Below are 21,957 nucleotides of genomic sequence, written 5' to 3'. Positions count from 1 at the left end.
TGGCAGCGATTGATTGCAGTTATTTTTATTCCAAGGGGTGTGCTACCAAATATTAAATTGAGGGTTTGAAAAAAAAAAGGGCTGGCGACTCGGATGCTCTTGAAAAAAAAGTCCCTTATTTGGGTACACGGGTACAGGCTATGCTGACGTGTTTTGGCAAAGAAGTCTTCATCAAAGCATATGGTATGCTTTGATGAAGGCTTCTTAGCCGAAACGCATCAGTGTATCCTGTAACAGTGTAACCAAATAAAGGACTTTTATTCAAGAGCATCCGAGTGGCCAGCCCTTTTTTTATTCAAGTACTGCATTTTGGGGCCTGAACGTTCTGGCTACAGCACCGGTCCACAGTTCATAGATCATCATATTGGCAGTGGAGCTGGGGTATCATTTTGTTTCTCTTTAAATTGAGGGTGCTAATAATTTTGTCCAGTCCATTTTTGGAGTTTTGCGTGGAATATGTCAGATTTGGCTTGGTTTCTCCACTTTTGCATGTCATACCAATGCAAACAAAATAAACATGAGAATGCCCAAACACTTGTAGTTGCAACAGTTTTCTGGACAAAGTGGTGCATTATCTGACAAAAATGCAGGGGTGCCAATATTTTTGGCCATGATGACTGTATATAATAATGGTTAGATGGAGGGCAGGTATGCCCGAAGGGAGCCCACTCCTCAAAAGGCACAGGGGCACATTAGACACCCAGCAATTGGCACAATGGCAGCAAAGGTGAAGATTACTCCTTTTTCCCAAAAGCAGAGAACCTATTCACCTGAGGTGGTAGGTTCTCACTTAGCATAAGTCCTCCATAATTAGTGATGAAAAATTAATGACATACACGGGTGTTTATATGAACAATATTTTCTTTATTAACTAGGTTACTAAATTACTTTCATATAGTTTATACACCATTGACACTTCAATACAAAACACCACTGTGCTGATGGCACATACTGTAAAAGGAAAAAAAAATCTTTTCAAGGAAAAACATACATTAGAAGCAAAAGGACCTCTCTTTCCTCTGACATAGTGTTGAATTAATTTACCCTGAAGTACACAAACTGTGTATATTAAACATACAGTCAGAGTTTGCTGACATAACACTGTCACAAACTAGTTTACTTAAGAAGGGATACGATACTGTACACAAGGCTATTAAAATGTATTATAAAACAAATATATTACATTAAATTGCAATTTAAGAGGACAGAAACTTTGCACATTGCAGCTACATATTTTTTGTAAACTGTACCCACCAAAATACAGATTTAGCCATAAAGCACACATTGTGTATTCTCTGCTTCTGGCCTGGTACAGTACATTATTTTATACCAACAAATAATAAATTAAATAATAATTACATTTTTTCAAAACCAAACATTATTTTGGTTAAGTAGAACAGAATATATTCCCTGCCAAGAATAGTACAAACATCCTAATTGCCCAAACTCTGAGTATGAAAAATTGCTGAATGCCCTGTTTTGTGCTTACAGTAGTTACACAACATTTTTCCAACTACTGGAATTTTTTATGTAGACAATGAATATAATAAAATACAAAAATACTACAAGATATGTATAATAAAACTGATATTTTTTTCCAGATATTTATTTAATATTCAGTTACATATTAATCATATTATTTCTATGTTAAGAGCAAACTGCTGTATTTTTTTTTATTTGCAATAATGTTTAAATCAAAGCATTATCTTGATTTAAAGATCTCCACCTTTAGGGTGGTTAGTTGAGCAATGTAATAAACATAGTGCTACCGTATCGTCTTTGTCTTTCACGTAAAAACCCTTAAGTGAAGTTATTTAAAGCAAACCTCTGTCAAAAAGCTAAACATAGTTTTTATATATATATATATATATATATATATATATATATATATATATATATATATATATATATATATATATATATATATATATATATATATATATATATATTCACTGTTTTACCTACCAAAGTATTATTACTGTTTCAGTCAATCTTGTGATTTAAACATAACTACCTCACTGCATAGCCAGATAGGTGACACACTTATTTTCTGGGTCAGAAATGCAGCTTTCTTTCCAGGTTAACTGCCAAATGAATAGAAGAGTGATATTTCTGAGAAGTATGGCAGAGCTATGTAAATCAAAAAAATAACCATATATAAACTGTATATGTATTTAGCAACTGCCTGGCATTTTCCTTTAACTATATATATATATAAAAAAAAAAATTATGAACCTATTTAGAGATAAAAGTATCACAGTATATTAACAATAATGGCAAATATATAACTCTTTCAAAATACATATGGTTTTGTATATGCCACACTGCTGATGATCGCCAATTTTCAGAAATATGTATACACAATAGACACACAAACACATTCATGATTTATTGTAGTTACTAATTGTGCAGTACATTTTAATACATTAATGGTTATAAAAGCTTTACACCTACTTGGTAGTGTTTGCTATTCTGCATAATTACAGCTGTTAAGAAGAGCGTATAGGAATCTACGCAAACAAAATATTATAGCCAAACTGTGGATGCGTGAGCTGTACTGACATAACAGTATGGGTCATTCTGAAGAGGTTACACAAGAGGCCAGTGTCACCACTTAAAGATAATAGATTCATATGATAGACACATCTAATTACAGGTCTATGAAAATATTGTTATATTTGTTATATTTGGCTCAATAAAAACCGGTTAGGATCTATCTCCTAATAGCTATGAAATGCTGTCATAATTATTTTGAAAAAGCATCCAAGTAAGCTTTAAAAAGGGAAAAAATATCAGCTTATAGATTGTTTGATTTTTTTAAAATCTATTTTTTAAATCTATTCTAGCAAGTCTGTTAAAATTATGTTATCTGTATGTTAACAGAATTGCGTACCATAGAGCTATGAGTGTTGCGAGAGTTGGCCCATTGCAATAAAATACAGCATTCTACACGAGGGGATGGAACTGAATATGGACTTCTATTTCCTTGAGTTGTCTATAAACTGGAATATTTATTTTGTGATCTGATTTCTGACCATAAGGAGTTTGAAATTAATCCTACATTTACTGTGCTCAAAACACTGTTTAAAATTATGCAAAGTCTAACTGCACAGTAATATTTTATGGGATGCAAATTCCTCACAAGGTTGTTAATTTACTAGATAATTGACACATTTTTTATTATTAAACAATATTTGTATTTTAGTGACCAAACCAATCTGTAATCCTCACCTTCCTGCCTCTTGTCAATCTGTAAATATATAAAACCAGCCTGAAATTTGTGTCAGGGTGGGTGGTATAAATAGATTAGCAGAGGGCTGGTTTATTCAAAGCACAGCTCTGCATATTTATTCCTTCCTCTGCCTAGCCCTATGTGGAAGGGTGGGTGTGTACCTTTTCTCCAATCAGCTGTTACACAGAGTATGCCAAGACTCACACCCAGTGGTGGAAGAGGAAGAGACAATTCTAACATGATGTGCACTTTCTAAACAGTCTAGAAAGTTGAAGACAGCATATATGTACAACTTATGTAGGAAGTTTCATCTCTGTGTATCATCTGAGGCTGTTCATTTCACTTTAAAGTAGATGTCCAGCTTTTAGTGAAGTTTAAATTTTTAGTTCTAGCTAAGCTGGACCAAACAATTACTTGTACTACTAGATGTGCCCACTGTGTGGCTTGTATAAACTTTATTTAGCCTCAGCCAGGCTGGGCTGGGGGGCAGAGTGGCAATGTCCCCCCCAGGCCGCCCAAACTAATATCCAATATGGCCGGAGGCCACTGCCCCCTACCATTTTTTTCTTCTCTTAGAAGTTGGGCAGGGGGGTGGGGGAGTGGCCATGGCGGCTGGCTGCTGTTGCATTCTGGGAGTTGTAGTCCACGCTGAAGCTCTCGTGATGAGAGCAGCGCAGAGGAAACAACTCCGGAGTCTTACATGCAGGGCATGCCAGGGAGTCAGGACACATGACTGGCTCAGGCGGCAGGCTTCAGGACCAGTAACATTACCCCCCCAGGAGGCCGTGGCATGCAAGAACCTGCTAAGCTGAGCCTCCAGGTGAGAGACCATGACACCCCCAGCTGACCCCCACATCCTATCCCCCCCAATACACCCCATTTACCCTGCCAAAGTGATTAGAGTGATTAGGCTGAATTGATTGACAATGATAGGCTGAATTGATGGGCACTGGTGAGGCTGCATTGGATGGGCACTGATCAGGTTGCATTGATGGGCACTGGTGAGGCTGTACTGATGAGGCTGCACCGATGGGAACTGGTGAGGCTGCACTGATGGGCACTGGTGAGGCTGCATTGATTTACACTGATCAGACTGCATTGATTTGCACTGATCAGGCTGCACTGATGGGCACTGATGAGGCTGAGCTGTTGGGCAATGGTGAGGCTGCGTTGAAAGACCAGGTGGGCATGGATGGTGAGCGGATTCACTGGTTCAATGGGCCACTTGCCCCCCAGGTCTAGGCTGCCAGCCCTCCCCTGCCCTCAGCTACATACAGCATTACAGTGCTGTGTTCTGGGAAATGTACATTGATGTCACGGAGAATAATAAAAATGAAGCAAATTTAGCAAACATTATACCCTGTTTCTCTCCATCCAAAAGAACTTGGGAAAAGAATCTGGGTGCGGTGTATATAATATTATACAATATATTTATATTTTTCCTGAAGCCATTCTATTCGTTCATATGCTCCTTTTTCTCCAGAATGTTTGTAGCTTTACATGATGCCATTGACTATTAAATTGTATATCTAGCCAAAATTTTATATGCAGTTCTGACAGAGATTCCTCTCACCTACTATAACAGTGATAACGATTTCATGGTTTCACCAGGCACAGGCAGAAATAAAATGATTTTTTTTTATTTTTGTAAGGCTAAAACACATGTCTGCTTTTCAATGCGGTCTGTGTCCCTGTTGTACATTTTACCCCTCTTTCCTGTTTGGTAAACCCATTGTCACTGTGACAATGAGTAAAGGCAAACTTCTGACAGAGCCCAGGAAAACTAAAGTTCTAAAACAAAAAAAAACAAAAAAAAAAAAACACTTCTTTGCCTTTATTTGAATTTATGTGTATTTTTGTATGATCTATTCCTATAGCACTGTTAGGAGTGACATCACTTTTTAGTGATTTAATTTAAATACATGTATTATAATTTTATTTTATGGTTTAAATTTAAATTATCTAGATAGTGATTAGCACAACAGCAATTTACATCAACCACCTACATGCAGTTGCTAACCTGTTTTTTTTGCTAGCACACCACTTGTCCTGTTACTGGGAACTGAGAACCAGTATTAGCTGCTACTTTCTGTTCTGTAGGATTCTTGGTTTAAGGCATCTTTTGTATCACTATAGCTGGTTTTTTTATATACTCTCAGGCAGCACCAATTAACCCATGGTTAGATGGAAGAGAAAACAAAATCACAGTCTATTAATACTAAATAACCAGATATATAAATTGATTTGGTCCACACAGAAGCTGTGTTTCAATTTTTTTCAGTTTGAACTGAAGTTCATAAACATCAGCCTGGGCAGAGTATGTGTGGTGATGTATGCTGAATTTTGCTAGTTTTTTTTGTACAAGTTAGGTTACCAGGCCATTCCTTAACTCTCCTCAATTGCTCAGCTTGGGACTGGCATGCACAATGTGATAACACATGTGCATCGCTAATTTGTACACACATATTAGGGACAATTTAGATGGGAGCCAGTTAACCTGCCAGAAATGTTTTTGAAGTGTGGGAGGAAACCAAAGTACATGGAGGTAACCTGCTTGAACACAGCGAGAACATATAAACTCCATGCAGACAGTGTCTTGGCCAAGATTTGGGCCACAGTGCTGCAAGGCATAGGTGCTAACCACTAAACCACAGAGCCACCCCTCATCAGCTCTTAGTAGCAGTCTATGAAAAATAAGTTGTATAAAATGGTTAACCAAGGTCCCCCCAGAGAAGACTGAAAGGGCTCTGAAGATTATAGTGACAATAAGTGATTACATATTTCTAAGTTCAAAGACATCAAAGTTTTAAGACTATTTACTTTTCTACAACAAAAAAACATTGATCATCATTCCCCTTTAAGGCCAAAATGTTTCCTACATTCTAAGGAAGCACTGGGAAGAAAAAAAAGCACACACATTGTGCCTCTTGTATCAATAGTTCCTAATATGCAATCTGGATTTTAATGACTATTAGTTATTAATCTGCCTAATCTGTGTAAACCGCAAAAGTGTGTCTACAGGAACCTAATAAACAAAAATATCCTGCTGACACTTAAGTTAATGTGATAGCTGTAGCTATTTGTGTTATAGATCATCACAACTCTATTAAACTTTGGCACAGAGACTTATTAAGTTCAGGATTTAAAATAAACATGTATACTCTCCTAGGCAGATGCAGCATTGATCTGATGCTGGATTTGTCCCCCGCTGGCTCTGCAGTGAGAACTGAGCGATCAAACACCAGTGGTCACTCAGTTCTCATCTCTGCTCTGGCACTCATGGTTCTCTGCTCTCCCCTCCAGCGCTCACTAGAGTGCTGGGCTGTGGAGGGGGCGGGAGGTGCCAATACAGGCTTCTGGCCCAATTTTTTCAGAGCCTGGACTGGCTCTGTGACCTGACAGTGGGCAGAATGAACTGCACTCATGTAATCCATAGGATAAGTATGGCCAAAAAAAGCTTTGGTCATACTTCTCCTCTAATCTTACCTCATAATATCAATATGCTTTGTGTCTGGCCATTTGACAAATATTTTGAAAACATTATTACATGCAAAAGGCTACCCCTTCAGTGACAAATCTGAAATTGTAAAAAGTTATATTTCAAATGGTATTTTATACAAAATTCCAAGGAACAGTTTCTACAACATGTTGTTTGTGTCTGTCTAGCTGATCATAGCCAGATTAAACTATGCAATATTTTCGGCCTATACGTTTTGATCATGTGCATGTTACAGTAATGCCCCCAACTATGGCATTAACAAAAGGAAGACTTAACGTAAGATGATGAGAAATTTTACAATCATAGCTTTTAGTCCTATTTTACAGTCAACATTGAAAAAAATTAAGGAAATTAGATTAACTTAAATTATGATTTTAAAACTAGTGTTTAGAGAACAACTGTAAGAGGAATTAGAAAATCCTTTTCCAAATATGACCAGCCATTTATTTTCCAACATATAATTGTTTTGCTCTTAATAACTGAAATGTCCTTCTAGACCAGTAACAAACAAGATTTTGGTAGGGTTATTTTAAGCTCTCCAGAGGACCAGACCAGAAGCAGGACTGTGAGGTCACCTATAGCTGTGCTTCTCCAGACGGTTGTTAAATGATTGGTATGCATCTGCCAAGGAAAATTATTCCACATCAGAGGCATCATTGTCAGAAAGATGATAATTACTTCCCTTGACTCGAATATATTCTATATACCTCCCCTCATCAGAGTCGGAGGTACCACATGTACAAAGTCTATTTTCAAATAGAGATTCAATTTCCTCCAGCTTCTTTCCCTTAGTCTCTGGGAGGCAGCCATAAGTGAATAGAAGTCCAAGAGAAGCAAATCCTGCGTACAAGAAAAAAGCTCCTGCAAAAAAGTAAAAAATATATATATATATGATTAAGGTTTACTTTGAGTATTAGTACACTAAAATATGGATTGTATATTTTGTTAGACTGTTTAAAAGATAAAGTAAGTAACAAAAAGACGTGAGAGCAAGACTGGGAGGGGGAAGAGAGGGAAAGAGCAAAAAAGGAACAGACTACTGACATCAATATATGAATATTGTACTGTATAATATGCAATATCCTTTTTATCTTTGAAGCAGCATTCCCACTGCTAATAATATCTAGAGAGTAGCAACGTAAAAGTGTAAATAATTAACGCTTTTGAATAGTAAGGTTGATTTACATATTACTTATGTTTCATGAGACTTTTTTTTTTTAGCTTGCAGGCCACAAAATGCCTAATGTCTAATGTCTGCACATTATTGCCATAACATCTACCTCTACTGGCCAAAATTAACCCCTTCGCACCTAAGGGTAAAACAAATGTTAATGCCTAAGCACAATTTTGCAACTTTGACACGTGTTAGTAAAATTATACACATCATCACAACTACTTTGTGCAAATTGGGCTTTCATTTGGTGGTAAATGGTAATGGATATCTCCTGATTTTTCTTTTAGTATCAAAGGAAAACTGGCCCAAAATAGTAAAATAAATAAATAATTGCTATAAATTTAGCTGTATATTTCTTTCTACTACCATAACTTACCACCAAAGAACAACGCAAAATACATTTTCTTGTTCCTACCACAGCAATACCACATATGTGTATGTTGGTTGTTGTTTGTACCCATAGTACAGCCCAGAAACAATACAAATAATAAATAATTAAGTGTACATTTTGCTTTTTTTTTTTATCCTGCCTAAAACAGTCACATTAACTGAAACTGTGATAGTAATTAAAAAATGCTTTTTTTTTTTTGTTTTAAATCCTGCCCAAAATATATTGACCATGACTTTGACCCTTACTTGACTAAAACACTTATGCCTCATACACACGATCTGGATTTCCAACAACAAATGTTGGATGTGAGCTTGTTGGCGGAAAGTCCGACCGTGTGTATGCTCCATCGAACATTTGTTGTCGGACTTTCCGCCAACAAATGTTGGCTGGCAGGTTCTCAAATTTTCCGCCAACAAATTTTTGTTGTTGGACTTTCCGATTGTGTGTACACAAGTTCATCGCACAAAAGTACACGCATGCTCGGAATCAATTACGAGCCGGAAGCGCTCAGTCTTGGAAAACTAGCGTTGTTAATGGAGATAGCACGTACATCTTGTATGTCACTACGTTCGTAATTGTTGGCAAACATTTGCGTGACCATGTGTATGCAAGACAAGTTGGAGCTAACAACCTTCGAACAAAAATCCGCAGTTTTATTGTCGGAAAGTCCGATCATGCGTACATGGGCATAACCCTGCCACTGACCTAGATGAAACCTTGATCTAGCTATTTGTTCTTTATTTTTTTTACTCACATTTTTTTTCTTTCTCCCTGCAAGGACAGAGTGACACAGTGGGACTTATTTACTAAAGGCAAATCCACTTTGCACTAAAAGTGCACCTGGAAGTGCAGTCGCTGTAGATCTGAGGGGGACATGCAAAGAAAATATAAAACCGCATTTTCGCTTGCATATGATTGGATAAAATCAGTAGCGCTTCCCCTCATTTCAGATCTTCCCCTCAGATCTACAGCGACTGCACGTCCAAGTGCACTTGTAGTGCAGCGTGGATTTACCTTTAGTAAATAACCCCCAATGCATCTCTCTCCATCTAGAAAGAAAGAAAACAGGGGTGGGCTTCACAGTGACTGATCACTGTGATAACCAATTAGAGGCTATCACCGCAATCAGATGACCCAAAACCGTGACTTTTGGTTCCTGATCATTAGTATGGCATGCTCCTAGCAAAAAGATATGCATATATGTGGCCCCACGGAAAAAGCCCAGTCCAGTGAGGCCGCATACATATATGTACTATCGGCGGGAAGGGGTTAAAGAAAATGTGCTCAATCCTAAAGCTCCAATAATATAGAAAAAACAAACAAGATATGAACCAGTGCACACATTCTTGCCAAAGATTGTCCCCTGCATAGCCTAAAGCAGCCGGTTTACAAATGTACACCCTAAAATGTAAAGTATTTGTTAATGCTTATTATGTAAAAAAAACAGTCCATGGTAATAGGTACCTAAGGAAAAGCTGGCAATCTATGTTTTAGTAACATAGCACCAACATATTCTAAAACAACTAATTTTACCCTCATCACTAACATCACTAACACCAATTAACATTGGTGACCTTTTGCCCTGCACAAATTCGCGACAAAATGCGGCAAAAAACACCGCGAATTACGGTAAAAAACGCCGCAATCGCGGTAAAAAACGCCGCGAATCGCGGTAAAAAAGGCCGCAAATCGCGGTAAAAAAGGCCGCAAAAAAACGCTTGAAAAAGCTACGCTCAGGTGTGAATGCAGCCTAAGTCCTTGTTCCATTAACATTTTATACTTATTTTATTCAAAGCGAACAGCCCTCACCTTGCTAACCATCTGCTTACTGTAACCACAGCAGACTCTGATTATATTCATACACTGAGGTCCAACAATTTAAATGACCCTGTGTGTAGGACATGGCTGTTACATTTCCTGGTAGGCATTTTCTTCCAATTATTAGCAGTGCAGAGTGTATTTTCCCAGGTGATCAGCAATCTATAATGGCCATTTGCATTCATTCTGTGATTCCCAGTGAAATGTAGTGAGTGCCCCTGCCTTACAAACCCGTGTGGATAGCTGTGCTCTTGACAGAGGTTTCTGCTTAGCCACAATATATGGTTCGCATTTAATAGAAAAAGACTTTTCGTTGTACCATTATAAAAAAATTCCCTCTAAACTAAGTGGATAAAATGTATTCTACGTGCACGTGAGAGATTTCCAACATAAAGATAAAAGCAGCATTTTGACTAAAGCTAAAACATCGCTGGAGCCATCAACTGCAGCAATTAGAGGCACAGATTTATGAAAACATTAAAGTGGTTGTAAACTTCAGACATGACATATGAACAACACATATCCCTCTATAGTGTGTACTTGTCTCAATTAAGAGCACTAAGTGTTATTTATGTCTTCTTCCTACATTCCTCTTATATCAGCTTGAATCACATCTAATAAGGTTTCCTGACACCAAGAGAAATAAGGTGACAGGGGAAAGAGCTCCAGCTGGTTGACAGCCTCAGTTCTGTTCATGTGTGCTCTGTGAACAGGGATGTGTCCCTTCCCTCCAATCAGATTTCAGAGCTCCTCTCACTGAGCTATGCAGGGTGTAACTTCAGCTCTTCCCCATTTTTCTGACAGCTCAGGCAAGGTTTTATAATTTTTACACTTTGAACAGATGTAGACAAGAGAAGATTGCAGATAAGCAGATACAGCTTTTGTAGGAGGATTTGTTTCATTTCTGTGTATCACTCGAGACCAGTCACTTTACTCGGTATATGTAAGGGTATAAAACTACTTTGAAGCAACATATGTGTAATGCATTTTTTTACCCGGTATCCTGTAAAATCCTCTATACCAGGGGTCTCCCAACTTTCCAAACAAAGGGCCAGTTTACGGTCCCGCAGACGTTGGGCGGACCGAACTGTGGCCATTGGGGCATAGAAAAGGTCCTGATGTCAGTGGGAAAAAACAATGCTCCATCTTTGGAGTGAGTGGAAGGAATTGTGCCCCATCACTGGTGTCACTGGGAGGAATAGTGCCCCATTATTGGTGTCATTGGGACCATTATTGGCGTCTAAGGGAGGAATTGGGATCCATCATTGGAGTCATTGTGCCCCATTGATGGTACCAATGGGAGGAATTAGGGTCTAGCGTTGGCATCATTGGGAGAAAATGGACCCCGTCATCGTTGTCATTGGGAATGATTGTGCCCTTTCATTGGTGTCACGGGGGGGGGGGGGGAATTATGCCACACTGTTAGGATCAGTGGATGAAATAGTGCCCCAAGGGCCAGATAAAAGCAAGCAAAGGGCTGCAGTTTGGAGACCACCGCAGTATACTATTAATCTGAGATTCAGCACAGAAAACATTCAAAATGGTGAATATTTTGTAAAGTGAAGATGTAAGCTGTGAACCAACCTTTGATAAACATACAGGCATAATCAATATGGTCAGGTCATACTAGATTTAAATCTTTTTACAGAAAAGCTTCTAACACAAAGCTGAAAACATGCATGAGTGTCAGCCTTCAAAATCACTGACAAAGAGCTGCTTAATGATGGGAATGTCTGCAAATTCTCAGTAATTACTGTAAATATTATTGTGACCAAACACAGATGTTCATCTTTGCTCATCTTATTTATTGCACAGAAGGGCTGAATGCATTTTAACCACTTCAGAAATCTACATTAGCGTTAGAAAATAATAGAGCAAGAAGGAAATCGTTTGTTAAGTGCATCGTTATGCCTGTTCTTAAAGAGAATCAGTCATTGTAAAACAGCACTTATTAATTTGCACTATAAATCTTAGTCATCTAACACAAATTATACTTCTGTTGGACAGAAACGGTCACTAGGTCATGAGAGGGTGAAGGAGCAGACATCTCTAGCTACATGGTCAACAGTAGAATGTTCTACCTCACCAATTACACATTATCTTTATATGGATATTTAACAGCTTTAGGCGTCAATCACACTGGCACTCCCTGTATTTAGCTTTTATAAATGTATAAATAATTGTAATGCTTCCCAGAACACTTTTTTCTGCATTTAGAGGTTTTAAAGTATTTTTATCTATTTTTAGACCTGGGCGCATGAAATTCTGTCTTCTCTAAACTCAGCCAAACTGACTTCACCTAAATACAGGTTAATGCACAGTGTAAATGGCACCATTGAAAAATCATTACATGCATTTTGAAATGTCTGTAAATGCATATAAATGCAGAATTGACGGTGTCAGTGTGAATGAGGCCTTACGTTTTTATTCATGCAAGCATGTCCAAGCAGTTTTCTTTGTCACATGAGCGAATTCTGTTTCTTCTATGTACTCTCTATGTTTGCACCTCAGGCAATAATACTAGTAGCATTTCAACGTGATGATTTTCACAAGAACATTACTGGACTTCTGGTGCTTTTATTGTAAAAATAATTGTTATCCAGTTATGGTGTAAAGTGTATAGATGATATGGACTGTGTAACTAGGCCAAGAAGGTGCAGTCCACCTAAAAGTTTGCACATTCATAACAGTTTGGCTACCTTGTTTTCTTTGGAACTTGGAGCAGCACTTAGCAGACTACAGCTTCTGCTGACTCAGGGACCAATGAAGGCCAAATGGCTTAAGGCTGACCTTTCCCCATAACAATTTGATAACAATTAAAAGCAGTCACTTCTTTATTTGAAACACTCCCCCTCTCCTCTGTCTTAAAAAATTATGTCACTTTCTTCAATTAATATATGTATATTTCAATCCTTGATTGTGTGCTTTGGCTCGGATAGAAAAGAACAATGACAGAAGCTTTATTGTGCTCACTCTCATAGCCCTGTCACTGTCAGGGATTAACCCCCCCCCTGGCGGTATTCCCAAGTCTGGCTCGGGGTGGAGATTCTGTAACAAAAGCGGTAACCCCGAACCAGACTCGGGACCGCATCGCTGAATGCAGGGAGAGGTTTACTTACCTTGTCCCCTGGATCCAGCGATGTCCCTGTGCTGTACGAGCGAGACGTGTCTCGCTCGATTCATCACATCGCCCGCTCCGTTCACTGCGAGCGTTGCGACGCACGAGGACAAAGAACGGTGCCAAATTCAAAAAGTGAAACACACACATTACATACGGTATAATGTAATCTTACACAAAGTAAACAAAGCATTTACCCGTTCTGCCTAGTGACAGGACAGAGATCACAGCTCTCTGTCATCGAGAGCAGTGATCACTGTCTTGTGTGTTAAAGCTCAGCCCCCTAACAGTTAGAATCACTCCCTAGGACACACTTAACCCCTTCACTGCCCCCTAGTGGTTAAACCCTTCACTGCCAGTGTCATTTAAACAGTAATCAATGCATTTTTATAGCATTGATTACTGTATAAATGACAATGGTCCCAAAATAGTATCAAAAATGTCCGATGTTTCCGCCATAATGTCGCAGTCCCGATAAAAATCACAGATCGCTGCCATTAATAATAATAAAAAAAAAATGCCATAAATCTATCCCCTATTTTGTAGACGCTATAAATTTTGCACAAACCAAAAAGAAGATTTCCGTGCTCTCAACATAGTTGGGATCATCGAGTCAGACAGACCCCGGTTCCTCAACACCTGGCTTTCAATAGCCATGCCATTAAAGCCAGCGATGGTAAAGCAGGATGGAGAATCGGACCTTGAGACAGAAGGTCCTCTCACAACGGCAGTCGCCAGGGAGTGTCTGCCACCAGGCGCACTAGGTCTGCGTAACAAGGACGCTGATGCCAATCTGGGGCAACCAGTATTACTGGGATCCCCTCGGCTTCCACTCTTTTTCAGTGGAGGAAAGGTGTAGATCAGCTTGTACTGATCCCACGGAGCCACCAGCGCGTCTGCCCACGGATCTCTTGTCCTGGACATGAATCTCGGCACCTTCCGATTGAGACAGGAGGCCAGAAGATCCACATTTGGTGTGCCCCACCGCAGGCACAGTAGCCTGAACACCACCTGATGCAATGCCCATACTCCTGGGTCCAGTATCTGACAACTTAGATAGTCCGCCTGCCAGTTCTCCACACCTGGGATGTAAATGGCCAACAGAGCCGGTACATGTCTCTCTGCCCACCGAAGTATGTGAGCGACCTCCCGTGCGGTGGCCGAGCTTCTTGTTCCTCCTTGGTGATTGACGTATGCCACAGCAGTTGCATTGTCTGACTGGATCCTAATCGGACGCCCTTGCAGTCTCATTGACCATGTGGAGAAGCATAGCCTGATCGCTCTCAGTTCGAGCAGATTCATCGGCAACTTGGATTCCTCCGTCGACTAGAGGCCCTGAGTCGACTGAACTCCCATCACTCCACCCCAGCTGAATAGGCCGGCATCTGTTGTGATCACCGTCCATTTCAGAGGTAGGAATGACTTCCCGGACTGAAGCACCGGGGACCTCAGCCACCAGATCAGGGAACCCCTAACTGGCTCACCTGGATCTGTTGATCCAGGGACAACAGAGACTTGTCCCACTTTGTCAAAATCTCCTTCTGCAGGACTGGTGTGGAACTGGGCATATGGTACTGCCTCGAAGGAGGCCACCATGAGTCCCAGGACTCACATGCAGAAGCGCAGCGACGACCACTTGCAGTTCATCAGCAGTTTTACCGCAGCTCTGAGAGTCTGCAGCTTGTCTGAAGGGAGAAACACTCTCTCTTCTCTGGAGTCCAGCAGCAAGCCTAGGTACTCCAAACGCTGAGTCGGTACTATCACCGACTTTTTTAGGTTCAGCAGCCACCCACATTCTTGCAGGGTCTGCATGGTGATCGCTAACATCCTCTTCTAACTCTGAGGTGGAAGAAGCTCTCAGGAGGAGATCGTCTAGGTAACCCACGATCGCGATCCCGCGTTACCGTAGCAACTCCAACACAGGAGCCAATACCTTGGTAAAGACTCAGGGGGCTGATACCAAACCAAAAGGGAGAGCCACAAATTGGTAGTGGGCTTCCCTGACTGCAAATCGCAGAAACTTTTGATGCCGGAGGCATACGAGTATGTGCAGGTATGCATCCTGGATGTCTAAGGATGCCAGGGAGTCCCCTCGATGGAGTTCAGCGACTACTGAGTGAACTGATTCCATTCTGAAACTCTGCACTTTCACAAAGTGATTGAGGGCTTTTAGATCCAAGATTGGACGTACCCCGTCCTTCTTGGGAACTACAAACAGGTTTCAGTAGAACCCTTGGAAACGTTCCGATTCAGGAACAGGCACAATCAGCCCGCGATTCAGCAGGTCCCTTACTGCCCCCAAGAGGGCCTCCCAGCAAACCGGGAAAACGGGTATGTTGGAGGGGAAGAATCTGTTTTGCGGCCAAGAGAGGAACTCTATCTTGTAGCCGTAGGAAATCAGATCGCAGACCCATTGGTCGGACAGCCGAGTCATGGGTGGGGACAAACCTTCATGCGGTAGCATTTTTGTTCGCAAGCTTGTTAGGCTTGCGGTTCCAGGGACGTTCCTGTCCTTCCGTGGTCGTCCTGACGCATTGGGGACTTTTAGCCGAAGCTCCGGGCGGACAAAAAAGCCATTTGTGAGCAGAAAAAGAGGGCCCTTGCCTACGGCGTGGCTCCTTAGCCTTCCTGTCCTGTGGGAGTAGAGTACTTTTACCACCTGTGGCATTCTTAATAATGTCATCTAAAGAGGCTCCAAAGAGCCAGTTGCCAAGGAAGGGAAGATCCATCAGGGCTTTTTTGGATGCCTGGTCAGCAGACCAGCATTTTAACCAAATTAGGAGCCTCAGCACCACTGCTGACACTGAAGCCCTGGATAACAGGGGGAGGGTATCCAGGACCGCGTCACAAACGTACTTAAGGCCTTGCACTAGTTGGTCTGCTAGTTCCATGCAGACAGGAGAAGCCTGCTGTTCTCCCAATTCGTGGTGCAACAGTTTTGCCCACTCAGTGTCTAGGACACAAGTGCGGATGTCAGTATTGGTCGCATGGTTGACCCCACAACCGTAAACAAGGAACGAGCCACTGCCTCGGCCTTCCTGTCTGTGGCATCCTTAAATGCAGGAGTCCCCTCTACCGGGATCGTGGTTACTTTGTTGAACCTGGATACTGGGGGGTCCACGACCGGAGGAGCCAGCCAATTTTGAGAAGGCTCTCCTCAAAGGGGCAACACACCGCCATGTATTTGGGGAACGAAAAGGTCCATTGCAGTCGACCCCATTCCTTATAAATGAACTTGTCAAAATAAGTCAGTCAGATACGGGAACACCTTAGGTGAATGGCTGGCTTACGGGACCCATCAGCATCAGCAGAGGGATCTGCTGGCTCCTGAACCTTCAGGGTGTCACGCAGAGCTGTGATAAGTGCTCCAACAAGCGTTTTGTCACGCATGGACCCGGACGGGGATTCATCCTCACTGTCTGAACGGTCCTGGTCAGCGTCATCTGAAACATCAGAGCAGGGGTCACCAGCCTCAGCAGGGCCTGAGTCTGCGTCAGAGCTCTCCCCAGAGGACGGGGGGGGGGGCAGGGGCCACTTTTAAGCACCTTGCACCCATGCACTGCCTCCATCTTGGCAACAAACGAATTGAGGACCGCCGACAAAGTGTCCAAGGGCACTGCGCATTCCTGCGCAACCGCGGACCGGTTGCAATTTCCTGGATTTCGGGGGAAGAAACACCAGTTTCTGAAGCCATGCTGACCCTACCCCATCTGCCACCTGAAGGGGACTTAGGACAGTGATGGTCCCACCCACCTTACTGCTGCTGGCTGAGGGCTCTTTCCCGCAGGACTCACCACCCTGACAGGTCCTGCACTGTCCAGCAAGTAGTGCTCGTGTTCTCTTTCAGCTCCCAGGTGCAGAGGAATCTGCTCTGTGTCATTCAAAGCTGCTGCTAATGGCGCTGAAACCGCTCTGCAATGTGCTCAGGCTCAAAGAAAATGGCCACCCAGTTTCCAGCAGAAGGACAAAGCACTGGGAAAATGGCAGCCGGATTACAGGAACACATGCGGTCTCTAGAGAAGATGAAAAAAACATGCTCAGGCTTCTAGAAAATGGCTGCCGGCATCCAGTATAAGGACAAATCACAGGGAAAATGGTCGCCGAAACAAAAGAGCATGCTTTCCCTTGCCCATACTAAGATGGTCGCTGACACTGAAAACCCATGAGGGACAGAGCTAGAAAATGCAGGAATCAGTGCTGCAGATATCACAGGCACAGCCTCACAGCCACCCCCAGGGACATGAAAAACACTACTCAGGACACAGCCAGCCAGTGCAGCCCCACCACAGGTGAGAGCCCCCCCGGAGAGCCCCTGCACATGACACACACACCGCTAATCAGCCACACACAGCATCCCCCACAGGGAAGGGGTGAGGGAAGATAGGGACAGGGAGAGAAGAGATGGAGGTGAGGGACCCCCGAATCGACCTCCTGGGGAATGCCCAGCTGCTCAGCCCCCCTGAGGCAGGGAGAGCTGTACTTACCAGTCCTGAAGAGCTGGGAGACATTCCATTACAGACTCACTCTCTGATCAGTACAGGATGGCTGCTGGCCTCGGCATACTGTGACGCAGACATCAGTAGCCCGGTCATATGTGCGCCCCGGAGCATAAAAGCTCACAGACCACCTCTGGAGCTGGAGGTATGTCGTGGCCGGTCTAGGGCGTAGCTGCGACCTGCACACGCTTGCTGGCTGGGCTGGGGAGACTACAAGGATAAGAGTATCCAGCCTGTCACCCAGACGGCTGTTGATAGCAGATTACAGGATCTTTCATCTTGCGCAAAAAACAAAGCCTCTGCAGAAAAGACCATGGACCGATTGGCCCGCAGGGTTCCTAGGTCCTTCTCCTTCACTAGGCAAAATAAAACTGAGGCTGCAGTAGCATGCTGAGGGGTTGTTACCTAAGGGACCGCCTCTTGAGCGGAACTAGAAAGTTCTAGTTTTATTATCACATGTTAACATGTAATGCCTAGTCCTCTCCTGAAGGTGGCATAACAACCCAATGGTCCAAAGAGAGAAGCTGTGTCAGTCGGTGAATATAAGAGAAAGATGAAACTGTTAATTAGTGATTATACAGGTTAAAATGAAAGGGTTAAGTATTTAAAAAAAAAAAAAAAAAAAAAAAAAAAGCATGTCCTTGTTTATTAAGAGTTAGCTCTCACACTCACAAATTTGTCTGACAGGGAATGCAAGAAATAAATAGAAATAGCTACTATGTTACTTGTTTGTTTTGACTTCATTTCTGACTTTGATTCTCAAGGAGATTGGAGGGGAGAGAGGTATGGGACTGGGATTGCAGAACTGAGTTTATAGCTGATATTACGTGGGTAGGTAGGGGATGTTGAAGAAGAAGAGCCTCAAATGGGGTAGGTTGTGATCGAATCCTTCAAGTGTTTGGATTAGGTTGAAGGAATAAGTGAAGTTGGTGTATCCTGAAATCAACGGCCCATGGTTCTGGGTTCCAGTAGACCTACCCTTGTAAGGATGAGGGCTGGGTTCTGGCTGTATTAGCATGACTATTCTACGATGTATGCCTTCATGGCATGGGCCAAAGGCAGAAGCTTGTACAGCATGTGGAAATGTTGGGTTATTAAAAAGCGGTGCAATAGGACCTATATAGTGGGAAACCTAAAATTTGTACATCATTTTGTCCCCAGTAGATGGTCTGGAGGAGTTTTAAGGTCTTTCCTGAGGCCTGGGAAAACCCAAGGTCCGTAGAAGTAATTTCTCCTTCCAACTGTAGCCATACTTTCATATTTGAATGGTGAAACCAATTTACTATTGTAATTTTTTTTTCAAATATAAGTTTTATTGGGAGTGATGGGTGTATCATCCTATTCTTGTAATTACTGCCAAGAATATACATTTACATGAGGGGATCCTGTCCCTCCCTTAGTCTATGGGAACAACAGAATTCTGTGGCATATTAGAAGGCAACGGGTATTCCAGATAAAAACATTAAACAGTTAACACATTTTAAAATATGCCTTAGCAACAATTGGTAGTGTCTGGAAGATGTGTAAGAACCTCAGGAGAACATCTTGTTTGTTTGTTGGAAGTGGAATTAATCCTACCTAACCACAACAAATGTTTTAGTGAATAGGTGTTGAAGTTTGTTCAGAATTATTTAAGGGTAGTTCAATTGAAAAATTTTAGGTAAATTTGTGAAAAGGTAGCCCCCGAGATGGCGTATGGAAGAACAGATCTCAAAATGGAAAATTGATTCCTATTTGTAGCTGGGTCGGAGATAGCGAGACATTTTAAATCTCGGACTTAATGAGATTCACCCTAAAGTTACTTTTTAAACCAAAACACTGAAACTTTTGTAGAATAGAAGGCAAGAAAAGGATGAGGATTTGATATATATAGAAGAAGGTTGTCTGCAAATAGCACATTTTGTATGATGGGAACCTATCTGAAGCCAGATATATTAGGATTCTGACGTAATGACCCAGCAAGATGTTCCACTGTTAAGGTACAAAGAGGATGGGAAAGAAGAAACCCTGGCTAGTACCATTTCTGATTTCAAAACTGGGAATAGGCAACCATTAACTCAGATTCTGACGGAAGGATCTAAATAGAGAGCCATAATGCAGGATAGCATATTGGATGCTAAGCCTGTTTTTAACAGGGTAAGCTGCAGGAACCTCCAGGTCACCCTTTTGAAAGTTTTTCCTGCATCTATTGTCAAAAGACACATAAGGATTTCACTTCCTTGCTGCCACTGCCCTACTGTGTACAGCCCGGGCACACAGCCTTTCTCACTCCAGATACACAACAGGAGACAGAGAGATCGAGCACACACACAGTCTGCTGCTCTCCCAGTCATTACTTTCACTTTCAATAATGGTAAATAGGACAAATAGGGAGGGTAAATCTCTGTATCGAGGGCACAGAGAAGTGTTCTAATCCATCTCCACTCTGTCTAAAACTCAAAAAAAGTTTTGCCTTTGCGCTAAGGAATGTGGTGCCCATGATTAGCCACCAGTCGGTTCACAGTTTTGAGCAACAAAGCAAACACAGAAGTACAACATAACTGATTACATATTTTACTGTTACAAATGCTCTTGTGCAGATATAGCAGAATGTACAACTCATACAACTATTTGAAATGTAAAATAAAAAATACTCTCCATAATGGTACAAGCAGTGCTGGAAAAGCTTGCTAACACAGGAAAAAAATGGTGTTGTCCTTACCGTAATATGTAAGATATTCCGCTGTATGTAAAAATGTGAGTGAAATCGCCACATTAAATATCCAGTTTACTCCAGATGAACACGCATTTCCTGTGCTCCTTGCCCACAGTGGGTATATTTCAGAGTTGACAGTCCAAGGCATTGGTCCCATTCCTATGCAATATACACATTTTAAGTGTCAAGCATTCATCATTATAGAACAAATACAAACAAAAGCAGTTTTTTTTTGTCAAGAAACTTTCAATGGCCAGTTCATGCTGAGTAAATTACTGAATAATGCAAACACAGCAGTGTAGACAGCAGCTCTGTAAAAATGTGTTAATTTAACCACTTCAATACAGGGCAGGTGTATAAGTGCCCTGTATTGTATGGTATTGTCCTGCCCAGACAAATTTTCAGCTTTCAGTGCTGTCGCACTTTGAATGACAATTGCGCGGTCATACAACACTGTACCCAAACTAAATTTTTATAATTTTGTTCCCACAAACAGAGCTTTCTTTTGGTTGTATTTGGTCACCTCTGGGATTTTTATTAAAAATGTAAAAAAAAAATAAAAGTTTATTTATTTGTTTCTGTTACAAAACTTTGTAAATACCGTATTTATCGGCGTATAACATGCACTTTTTTCCCCTTAAAATCAGGGGAAAATCGTGGGTGCATGTTATACGCCGATCCCCCGCTGACTGTGAGCAGAGGAGCGAGCACCCCCGAGATATACATAGCCGAGTGTACTTAGCTAGGCTCGACTCCTCGCACAGTTATGCCCTATGATGAACATAACACAGGGACTGGGCGTGACTGTGAGCGGAGCCGAGAGGAGCCGAACCTAGCACACTCGGCTAGGAGCGCTTAGCTCCGCTCACAGTCCCGCCTAGTCCCACTATTTGACCTGTGTTATGTCCATCATAGGGCGGGACTGCGAGAGGAGCTGAGCCTTGCCGAGTACACTCGGCTTTGTGTATGTCGGCGGGGCCTCGGCTCCTCTCCTCTCGTAATCAGCAGAGAGCAGTGCCAAATTTAAATAAAAAGGCTGCAGTGACACCAGGCTGCAGTGACAACAGGCTTCAAAGACAATAGGCTTCAGAGACACTGGACAAGGCTGCAGATGGACACTGATAAGGCTGTATTGCTGGGCATTTAAATGTAAGTTTTTTTCATTAAACTTCCCTCCTAAACTTGGGGTACGTGTTATAGGCCGGCGCGTGTTATATGCCGATAATGTGGTAAAGTAAGTTTTCTCCTTTACTGATGGGGCTGCATTGATGGGCACTAATAAGGTGGCACTGATGAGGTGGCACCAATGAGGTGGTACTGATGGGCACTAATTTGCGGCACTGATGGGTACACATAGGTGGCACTAATGGGCACTGAAAGGCAGCACTGATGGGCACTGATAGGCGGCCTGGATAGGCACTGATAGGCGGCACGGATGGGCACTGATAGGCGGCACGGATGGGCACTGATAGGCGGCACGGATGGGCACTGATAGGTGGCACGGATGGGCACTGATAGGCAGCATGGATGGGCA

At 42.0% G+C, this 21,957-nt stretch overlaps 1 protein-coding gene across 1 annotated transcript in view; it reads right to left on the bottom strand.

The window, feature by feature from the left end:
• Positions 1–843: 843 nt before the first annotated feature.
• The window catches only part of SLC2A13 (solute carrier family 2 member 13), a 310,239-nt gene continuing 289,125 nt past the window's right edge, over positions 844–21,957 (bottom strand). Inside the window, exons 9-10 of the mRNA XM_077471319.1 lie at positions 20,430–20,582; positions 844–7,592 (exon numbers count right to left, since the gene is read on the bottom strand). Coding sequence (XP_077327445.1) covers positions 7,366–7,592; positions 20,430–20,582 — 380 coding nt within the window. The 3' untranslated portion in view covers positions 844–7,365. The remainder of the gene's footprint in view (positions 7,593–20,429; positions 20,583–21,957) is intronic.

This window comes from Lithobates pipiens, unplaced genomic scaffold (assembly GCF_037356315.1).
Source record: "Lithobates pipiens isolate NorthernLeopardFrog02 unplaced genomic scaffold, aLitPip1_a1.2 Scaffold_8, whole genome shotgun sequence".
Lineage (NCBI taxonomy): Eukaryota > Metazoa > Chordata > Amphibia > Anura > Ranidae > Lithobates > Lithobates pipiens.
This window is presented reverse-complemented; position numbering and strand designations above follow the sequence as displayed.